The sequence below is a fragment of the Neovison vison genome, chromosome X (assembly GCF_020171115.1).
Source record: "Neovison vison isolate M4711 chromosome X, ASM_NN_V1, whole genome shotgun sequence".
Taxonomy (NCBI): domain Eukaryota; kingdom Metazoa; phylum Chordata; class Mammalia; order Carnivora; family Mustelidae; genus Neogale; species Neogale vison.
Genome location: NC_058105.1, coordinates 71,714,466 through 71,722,942, shown reverse-complemented (window position 1 = coordinate 71,722,942; position 8,477 = coordinate 71,714,466). Strand labels below are relative to the sequence as shown.

At 45.4% G+C, this 8,477-nt stretch overlaps 1 protein-coding gene across 1 annotated transcript; it reads left to right on the top strand.

Moving 5' to 3' along the window:
* Positions 1 to 553: 553 nt before the first annotated feature.
* Positions 554 to 7,740, top strand: AWAT1 (acyl-CoA wax alcohol acyltransferase 1). Its single transcript, XM_044234888.1, has 7 exons — positions 554 to 760; positions 1,683 to 1,790; positions 2,061 to 2,131; positions 3,225 to 3,429; positions 4,102 to 4,273; positions 5,792 to 5,991; positions 6,206 to 7,740. Exons 1-7 carry the CDS (start codon positions 685 to 687, stop codon positions 6,358 to 6,360), a joined length of 987 nt encoding a protein of 328 aa, XP_044090823.1. The 5' UTR covers positions 554 to 684; the 3' UTR covers positions 6,361 to 7,740.
* The last annotated feature ends 737 nt before the right edge of the window (positions 7,741 to 8,477 follow it).

Below are 8,477 nucleotides of genomic sequence, written 5' to 3'. Positions count from 1 at the left end.
GGGTGAAATGACATGATATCTTAGAATTGCTCTAAGATACTCCAAGAAAAAAAAATTAGGGCAATATATGGAACAAGTATAGCAAAATATTAGTAATTATTGAAGATGAACAAAAAAGATAAACACAAAGATAAAAATTTGTTGCATTGCCTAGTTTTGTGTGTATTTGGAAATTTTTGTAGTAGCTAGTTAAAAGAGAGGGACATCCCAAGCCGGACTGCCTGAGGGCAATAGTCTCAACGAAAAGCTAATCTTAGGTCCTCCCCCACCCCACAAACCCCCCAGAGCTTCCTCCCCACTAGCCACCTCCTTGAAATCACAACCCCTGTAGTCTCAGAGAGTGGCCTGTGAAAGGTATTTCCCTTCTTTCGCTCTTTGAGTCCCTAGGACTAGATGGCAGTCCTTCTTACCTTTCTTCATCCTGATGTCTTAATAATCTCAGGAAAGAGTCAAATGGCAAATGGCCAGGGCCCAGGGCTCACACCTGATAGGGCAGTCCTTGGTACTTCAAAGCCTGCCTCTTGCAGTGGGTTGTAGGTGTGGGGCAGGACAAAGAAGGAAAAGGGCACGTGAAAATCCTCCTGACCATATACATTCACTATCCAGCAAGCTTCAAGAGGCTGGTGGCACCATTGTTTGGAAGAGTGTTCTGGGATCTTTGTCTTCCTCAGGCTCCTGAGCAACATGCCTTGTTTCAAGCAGCCTACGCACTTCCAGAGTCTGATACTTCTGCAATGGCCCTTGAGCTACCTTGCTATATGTGAGTACCGATCCTACAGTGCACGGCAAGAAGCCAAAGTCAGAGGCCAGGGCCAGATCTGGGGTGAATTTCATGCTCATGGGAAGTCTCATGTCTAACTTTTGATCATCTCAGATGGTATTACAGAGTAAAGTCAAGGAGTCTTGAGTCTTACCAGTGTCCTGGAGAAGGAAGAGATAGAGCCACAAGTGGTGGTAAGAACAGAAAGAGGAGTAGAACAGGGTCATGATGGATATGAATAGATCTGGTTAATCTCAGCCATTTCTTAACCCTCACAATCTGGAAAGGGGAAATAAGGCCCAAGGAATAGGCATGATACACCCATAAGCATAAGGAAGCATCAGGAGTGGGGCAGAAGAAGCATTAGAATTACGGACTTGGAGAAGTACAGCCTGTGTTTAAACCATAGAGTTTTCCGTTCTGGGAGGGGGTGGAATGGTACCGTGTAGGGAGATAGTGATAATAATGAAAGGAATGGTGAATGAGCAAGAGGATAAGAATGGTAAATGGGGCGGGGGGTACCTGGGTGGATCAGTCTGGTTAAGTGTCTGTCTTCGGCTCAGGTCAAGATCCCAAGGTCCTGGGATGGAGCCCTAAGCGAGGCTCTCTGCTCAGCGGGGAGCCTGCTTCTCCCTCTACCTGCCACTCGCCTGCCTGCTTGTGCTGGTGGCAGGCCGGGAGCAGGAGTAGAGGGATGGCGAGTGGACAGCGATGATGAGGAATTAGAAATAGGGCTGGTGTATGGCAGATGATAAAGGAAATATTTGAAGGACAAGCAGACACGGATGCTGGACAGGCAGGAGCTGGACTGTACAGAAGGCCATTACCAGAGCCTTGAGTAGTTTGGAGGGCTCTTAAGGGGGGTGTACCTGGGCAAGTTCTGTTGGCAGCACAATTCTGACCTGACCTGCTCCCTCATCAGTTTGGATCTTGCAGCCATTATTCATTTCCTTGCTGTTTACATCCTTGTGGCCACTGCCAGTGCTTTACTTTACCTGGCTTTTCCTGGATTGGAAGACTCCAGAGCAAGGTAAGACCCATAGACCTAGAGAGAACACGGCCTAAGAATGTTCCGGCTTAACCTATGACCAGGGAGTCCCACTCACCATGCCACAGGCCTCTCATCCAAGTTCTCAGTGTCACAGGACCTGGGCCAGCCAGGACTGTCTTGGGGTCTCTTCCTTTTCTACCTCTCTAGCAGAGCCATGGTCCCTCCATGCTGTTAGGAAAGTCCCGAGAGAGTGGGAGGGATGGGGTTGCCACACACAGACACCATCCCCCACTGATATTTCTGTCTCAGGAGGCAGGCGTTCAGCCTGGGTAAGGAACTGGTGTGCCTGGACCCACATCAGGGACTATTTCCCCATTACGGTAAGTGTCTCTTTCCCAGCATCCCCCACAGTTCCCAAGATATTAGGCATTTATGCCAAATAACTAGGGTTGTCCATAAGGAAAACAAGACTACCAGAGAAGTCTCAGTGCAGCCTTGACATACTTCAAAACCTGACATTGCAGCTGGGGACTCGCTGCTCTGCCAGCATATTTTGGACACCTTTAGCATGACCTACCAGATGACACAGACAGAAATGCAAATACAGTTCAGTTTAACAGACATTGATTGAAAGCCTACTCTACCACATGTTAGAGGTACAGAGAAGTGAGTAGGATGTTATCTGTCAGCAAGGTGCTCCCATCTAATGAGAAGGACAGACAAGTATGTATTTATAGTTTGGTACGAGTACACAAGTAGTTCAGAGGAGGGATAAGGAAAAGCTTCACAGATGTGGTGATATTTTGGCAGGGTTTTCAAGTCCAATGGCAGACACTCAGGCAGAAACTGGAAGGGGTTTGGGAGGAGAAAATAACAGGAAGACAATGTAGAATTGTACTGCTATGCTGATCCTCAGAGCATTCTCTGGAGTAGAAAACTAACACTGCCCCAATTTTTAGACCAGAGCTTGCCAATACCATGTGTAAGGCGCATAGAGCCAAATGGCCAAAACTACTTGCAGCCAGCCATGGGGAAGAGGTCCAGCAGTTCTAACTGGCCCGGATCCTCCCCAGTTTTCCAGGGGCTGAGGAGACCCATATCTTGGCCCCCTGAAATGCCCTCATGGCCTAGCAGTTGAAAAGCTCTGCTTTAGGGGCACCTGGGTGGCTCAGTCTGGTCATGACCCTAGGGTCCTGGGATTGAGACCTGTGTCGGCTCCCTGCTCCGCGGAAAGTCTGCTTCTTCCTCTCCCACTCCCCCTGCTTGCATTGTCTCTCTCTGTCCAATAAATACATAAAATCTTGGAAGGAAGGAAGGAAGGAAGGAAGGAAGGAAGGAAGGAAGGAAGGAAGGAAGGAAGAAAAGAAGGACAGCTCTGCTTTAGAGAACACCCTGATCCCCGAAACATCTTCAGCCTTGTTTCTTCACATGATCTCATTCCACCACGTCTGACACTTCTCTCCGTGCCTGCAGATCCAGAAGACTAAAGACTTGTCACCGGAGCACAACTACCTCATGGGGGTTCACCCTCATGGTCTCTTGACCTTTGGAGCCTTCTGCAACTTCTGCACTGAAGCCACAGGCTTCTCAAAGGTCTTTCCAGGCATCACTCCCCACCTGGCCACACTGTCCTGGTTCTTCAAGATCCCCTTTGTCAGGGAGTACCTCATGGCCAAAGGTACTTCGGACCATACTTACTGGAGCTTCTGACCCATTTTTTCTGCTGGGAGACACACCTTTTTAAGGCTCATCCCCACCTCTCAACCACCTCTCACCCATTCCCATCAGAGCATAGTAGTTAAAAGCATATGTTCTGGAGCTAAACTGTTTGGGTTTGAGTCCCAGCTCTGCCACCTACTGTGTGGTCTTGAGCAAGCTACCCATCTCACTTTCCTCATCTGTAAGGTGAGGCTGACGATAACAGACCAACCTCAGATTTGGTGTGACAGTTAAAGGAGAGCATACAAGGAAAGCATTTGCTATAGTGTCTGCCACAGAGTATATGCTCAGTAAAGAATAACTTTTGCTATTTAGGGGCAACAGAGGAAAAAAAAAGAGTAAGATTATAGTTGAGATTCAGAAAGTCCTTCTGGTTATTCCACTGGAAATCTTCCCACTATAGTTTCAACCTAGTGCTTCCTATGAAGTGGAGATATTTCCTCCAAGTGAAACATGTTGGGTTTGCCCTTTTCTCCCCACCCTTGTCCCCATCTCATTGATTTTCCTTCCGAGACTTACGGGAACACAGGGTGCATAGACAGGCCAATGGGAAGTAGAGCAGAGGGTGTTCTCTCTCAGCCATTTCCACTCCTCCTTATATTGCTCCTCTTTCTGCTCCTTGATCTCTTAGGTGTGTGCTCCGTGAGTCAGCCAGCAATCGACTACCTGCTAAGTCACGGCACTGGCAACCTCGTGGGCATCGTGGTAGGAGGGGTAGGAGAGGCCCTTCAAAGTGTGCCCAATACCACCACCCTCATCCTCCAGAAGCGCAAGGGGTTTGTGCGCACAGCCCTCCAGCATGGGTGAGTATTCCTCCCAGGGCAGGGGGCATGGCCTTCTCTGAGCAGCATCACCTGTTACATGATGTCAAAATGACTCAGACATGAGTCTTGCCCTCTTGGAACTTACTAGCGCACAAGGGAGATGACCATAGCGTTTTTAAAAGGTTTAATGTCATCCACTTGTTCTAAATTAGCCAGACCAGTTCTTGGAAAGCCAAACCAGAAGCCCAGATTCATTATCATGGGGCTTAGCTAGGGCTCCCAAATATATACAGATGATGCCCACATCATCTCTAGCAATATCAATATCTGTATCTGTTTGTTAATGTAAATGCAAGGGGCAGGTTGTACAGTATGGTGAGTATGTGCACAGAATCTGAAGTCAGGGACCCTGATTTGAAACCCTGGTTCCATAACTTACTGTGCGTTCTGAGACAGATTACTTAACCATTCTGAGTCTTGGTGTTTTCCTTTTCATAATGCGGCTCTAATAATTGTACTTCCTCCATAGGGTCATTGTGGGGTTTAAATAAAACAACAAATATGTCTGGCACACAATAAGTGGTAGATAATCATTACCCACTCTAACTGAGGGGTAAAGGTAGGAGGTAAAGAGCAGGTGCCAAGATGGGAGCTGTGGGGTGCACCATGATGTCAGGAGGCCGGGCCACTGAACACAGAGGTAATTGTCTTATTACAGACTCAGAGAAAAGTAGTTTATCCAAGGACCTTGCCTGAGTGGCCGGTTCGTCAGTTGGGAACCTAATGTAGGGGAGAGAGTTCTGAGCAGGGAGGAAGGAATCCTGTGTTCTAGCCCAGGTCATGCCAATCACCGACTGCCCGGTGAACTTTCCCTCTCAGAACCTGGGCTTGTGGATCTGTAAGATAAAGAAAATACCACCACCCCCTACTGTGCCCTGTACTGTCTCTGCTGTAAGAATCCAAGAAGGCAACATATATCAGAATGCAGAGAGATGCCTAGTAACTCACAAAGATTTGTATAAGAGAGGCCATGCTCTCTGTACTCTCCTCTCACAAGAGGACTTCAGGAGCCTGATTCTCTACCTATGGCCCGAGAGGGACACAAATTTTCTCCTCTGTAATCTCAAGGGACAGAATACTTTATGCATATTTCCTGTGGAGGATGGGCATATCATAATATATGTGTCTGTGTGATATTATCGTCATCTCTATGCTTCCTACTAATAGAAACAGAGTCAGATATTTCCCTGCATGACACTTTCTGGAATCTTTTCTTAACATGATACAGGTCTCTGGGGATCTCTGCCCAAAACCCTCTTCCTTCCCTCCACCCCCATATCTCACCCTTGTGATCCTGGACCAGAGACAGCATTCTCACCGGACTTGAACATTTCAAGATGAGAGAGAGTCAATATGGGAGCCCTGTTTGGTGCAAGAAGAAATCCTTTATGTTTCAGGGATTTTATATAGCTGGGACCCTGGCCAGGAGCAAATGTTCTTCCTGAGTGGTTCTCAGTCTAGCCCATGTTTGAAAAATAAATCGGGGTTTTCCTTCAGGGCTCATCTGGTCCCGACCTTCACATTTGGAGAAACTGAGGTATATGACCAGGTGCAATTCCATAAGGACAGCTGGATGTACAAGTTCCAGAGCTGCTTCCGCAGAATCTTTGGTTTCTATTTCTGCGTCTTTTATGGAAGAGGCTTCTACCCAGGCACCAGTGGGCTTCTGCCTTACTCGCTGCCTATTGTCACTGTAGGTAAGTGCTGCTTTCAGCCCCAAGACCACCCCAGCTCTTTCCTGACCTCAACCTCAACCCTCCCCATCCCACCCCCACCAAAGAAAAGGGAAGCAGAGAGGGATAATCTGGGAGTGGGAGTGGACTTGGCAAGTGAGTGGATCCGGCCCAGGGAAGAAGGAGGTTAAAGGAAGAGAAGATCTAAAACTTGCTCCTTCTCTTTTGCCATCTCCAGTTGGGGAGCCTTTGCTGGTGCCCAAAATTGAAAAACCAAGCCAGGAAGTGGTGGACAAATACCATGCACTCTATATGGATGCCCTGTGCAAACTCTTTGACCGGCACAAGACCCAGTATGGCTGCTCAGAGACCCAAAAGCTGCTTTTCCTGTGACTGAATGAGCTTGCATGCCCAAAAAAATGTGCCTTGGAGAGGAAACTCATTTACTGCTAACCAAGAGGAGGAGAAAAGGAGATAAGGGAAGGCTATGTGCAGTAGGGGAGGACATTAAGAATTCTTTCCTTATCCAAAGCCCTCATAGTTGTTGTCCCAGGGAGCTTCACTCAGTCATTCCATGAAAGGGAGCATCCTGAGGCCCCTCACGCCCAGCCATGGGCATGCTAAGCATGCACATGCTTCCTTCCTAAGCCTAACCCCCAGGTCTTGAAGGACTCAAATGACAGCCAAACAGCCCAAGTAGCCCCCACTCTGGTGGTTGTTGTTGCTAGTCAGTCATAATGCATATTTTAATTGGGATTTTTTTGCATTCCATAAGTTTTACCTGTTTAAAGCATAAAATTCAGTGGTACTTAGTATATTCACAGAGTTGTGCAACCACTACCACTAGTTTTAGAACATTGTTCAGCACCCCAAATAAGAAAGCCAATACACATTAGCGGTCACTCCCCATTCCTTCATCTCTCCCAGCCACTAGCAAACATTAATCAACTTTCCATTTCTGTGGATTTGCCATTTTTGGACATTTCATATAAATGGAATCAGAGACTACGTGGGTTTTTTAGGACTGGCTTCTTTCTCTTAGCTTCATGTTTTCAAGGCTCATCCATGTTGTGGCGTGTATCCCTACTTCATTCTTTTTATGGCTGAAAAATATCCCATTGCACATATACACAACAGTTGTCATCCAGTCAACCAGTTGAAGGACTTTCGGGTTGTTTCCACTTTTGGACTGCTATGGATAACATTGCTACAAGCATTCATGTACAGATTTTTGTGTGGTAATCTGGAGTCTCCAAATATAAAGGCTTCCCTCCTCTCCACAACACTAACAAGTGTTGCAAGCCTACAAGCATACCTTTCAGATAAATCACGGGCAACTTACTCAGGATTACTTTTCAGTTGGCAGAGGCATTTCACTTAAGTCACTTTGTCCTCAGGATGCTCTGCACCACAACCCCAAGGTTTTTGCTACCATCCCAAGTCTATGATGGGAAATCCACTTTATATCTATATTTTAAAGTCTTACTAAGTCCTGCTTAAAAGTTTTTCTTAAAGCTGTATTCCGAGAATTTTAAAAGAATAAATAAAAACACAGCTGTCTCTTCCTTCACAAGGCAACCAACAAAAGTCACATTTAATAACACAACAAAGGTATTAAACCTGAAACAAACATAATATGTGTCAACTATAGTAAAAAAAAATGTAGCAAAGGAACAAGAGTTAATAGGCCATTTAAAAACTCATTCAATTCAATAGCCAAAAAACAAATAATCTGATTTTAAAGTGGGCAGAGGACTTAAATAGACATTTTTCCAAAGAAGACACCCAAATGGCCAATAGGTACATAAAAAAGATGCTCAACATCACTAATCATGAAGGAAATGAAACTTAAAACCACAATGAGATATAACCTCATAACTGTTAGAATTATTACTATCAAAAAGACAAAAGATAAATGTTGGCAAACATTTACATGGAGTAAAACAAATCCTCATGCACTACTGGTGGTAATGTAAATTGGTACAGCCACTATGGAAAACAGATGGAAGTTCCTCAAAAAATTGAAAATAGAACTATCATGTGATCCAGCAATCCCATATGTGGGTATCTGTAGGAAATGAAATCATTATTTCAAAGAGATATCTGCACCTCCATATTCTTTGCAGCATCATTCACAATAGCCAAGACATTGAAACAGACCAAGTGTCCACTGAAGATGAATGAATAAATAAGATGCGGAATATAATGGAATAATATTCATCATTAAAAAGAAGGAAATCTTGCCATCTGCAACAATACGGATGGACCTTGAGGGCATTATGCTAAGTGAAATAAGTCAGACAAAGAAAGACAGGAACTGTATGATCTCACTTACATGTGAAATCTAAAAGGAAAATAAAAGGTCAAATTTATAAAAACAGTGTATAGAATGGTGATTGCCAGGGCCTAGGGGATAGGGGAAATGGGGCAATGTTGGCCAATGCCAATGGGTACAAATTTCTAGTTATAATATGAATAACTTCTGTGGATCTAATGTACAATATGATGAC

Excerpts from the sequence above, each read along its gene's own strand:
- AWAT1 (XM_044234888.1), top strand. The coding sequence starts at position 685 with ATGCCTTGTTTCAAGCAGCCTACGCACTTCCAGAGTCTGATACTTCTG. Across the intron at positions 761-1,682 it reads CTTGAGCTACCTTGCTATAT|TTTGGATCTTGCAGCCATTA; the intron begins GTGAGTACCGAT and ends CTCCCTCATCAG. Across the intron at positions 2,132-3,224 it reads GGGACTATTTCCCCATTACG|ATCCAGAAGACTAAAGACTT; the intron begins GTAAGTGTCTCT and ends CCGTGCCTGCAG.